Source organism: Propithecus coquereli, unplaced genomic scaffold, assembly GCF_000956105.1.
Source record: "Propithecus coquereli isolate 6110/MARCELLA unplaced genomic scaffold, Pcoq_1.0 Scaffold77, whole genome shotgun sequence".
NCBI classification, from domain to species: Eukaryota; Metazoa; Chordata; class Mammalia; order Primates; family Indriidae; genus Propithecus; species Propithecus coquereli.
Genome location: NW_012153840.1, coordinates 6,329,030 through 6,330,314, shown reverse-complemented (window position 1 = coordinate 6,330,314; position 1,285 = coordinate 6,329,030). Strand labels below are relative to the sequence as shown.

Here is a 1,285-nt window from a genome sequence, read left to right as displayed (position 1 = left end):
TAAGTGCTTTTACACATATGATTTCATTTAATCCTCCTAACAATCATAAGAGGCAGGGACTATCATTATCATCTTCTTACAGAAAGGGAATTGAGGCACAAAGAGGTTGAATAAAATAACTTGCCTAAGGTCACATAACTCAGTAGCGGAGGAGGGATTCAAATCCAGCCAGTCTGACCCAAGTCCATCCTCTTAATCACCATGCTACTGAATTACCCATAGTTGCAAATAACTTGTTAACTTTTAATTATATGTAAGTCTGTAAAGAGACTTCTGGAACTATCAGGTTTATAACGATGCTTGAAATTCTTAGATGAGCTAGGCTACATATGCACACAACAATGCTGCTAATGATGCTCCACGAGATTTCAAGTTAGGACTCCAGAAGTAGATGGTAAAACATTAAAAGTAGAGTCCAAGTAGAAGTGGTTAGTGGCCATTTAAACTGCCACACACTGTTTAAACCTCTACATTCATTATCAACCAAAATTGCTCAAAGTATTACTGTTGTCAGAAAATTGTAGGTTGTGGCTCTAAAATCCACTGACCAATTTTTAAACTGTAAAATATCATAATGAGCGAATTCTTGCGCTAGGAAAAGAAACACACAGCGACCGGATCAATTCAAAGAAACTTTACCTCTGCTAACCTTGTCCGAAGCTGACCTGGTTGTTTCTTTGCAAACAATCTGATGACCTCTGGGGTTTTAAAGGCCTGGCTGATAGCTGCCTGAATAGCCTAGAAACAGAAGAAGGCAAAAACTAACGAAAACATTCCAACAAATCAGATACTGTGACATGGGTCTTTGACTGGGCACTTTGACCCTTGACTGATGGGTCTTTTACTGTTCATCAAATACTGTTATAATTTCAGTTTTCATTTGCTATTTGTGTGCATGTCACTGTAGCCAAATACATAACTAAATGAAGATCTAGAAGGATATGCTGTTTTATGCATAAGTAGACACTCATCTAGTAAGTCACACCCAAAAAAGGGTACATTTTCTATCTAAAATATAAGAGAAAAAAAGAACCAAACTCTGTCACTGATATAAATAAATTAGCTTACCAGCTGCATTCCACTTAGTTCATCCACCAAAGTCATATTTCCAGACATAATTTTCTTCAGTGAATCATTAAATTCACTTAGTTGCTCCAGAGTTTCCTTTTTGGTTTCTTCATATTCATCTGTATCAAGTTCTTCTCTGAAGTACAGTGAATAATATAATATAGAAATATAGAGTTCTAAGTGAAAAATGCAATCTTAGTACTTTTTTTTTTTTTTT

At 35.6% G+C, this 1,285-nt stretch overlaps 1 protein-coding gene across 1 annotated transcript in view; it reads right to left on the bottom strand.

Annotated features, from left to right (window-relative positions):
- LZIC (leucine zipper and CTNNBIP1 domain containing) overlaps window positions 1-1,285 on the bottom strand; it is an 11,863-nt gene that overhangs the window by 3,172 nt on the left and 7,406 nt on the right. Inside the window, exons 4-5 of the mRNA XM_012662502.1 lie at window positions 1,069-1,204; window positions 640-738 (exon numbers count right to left, since the gene is read on the bottom strand). Of these exons, the coding sequence (XP_012517956.1) occupies window positions 640-738; window positions 1,069-1,204 (235 nt within the window). The remainder of the gene's footprint in view (window positions 1-639; window positions 739-1,068; window positions 1,205-1,285) is intronic.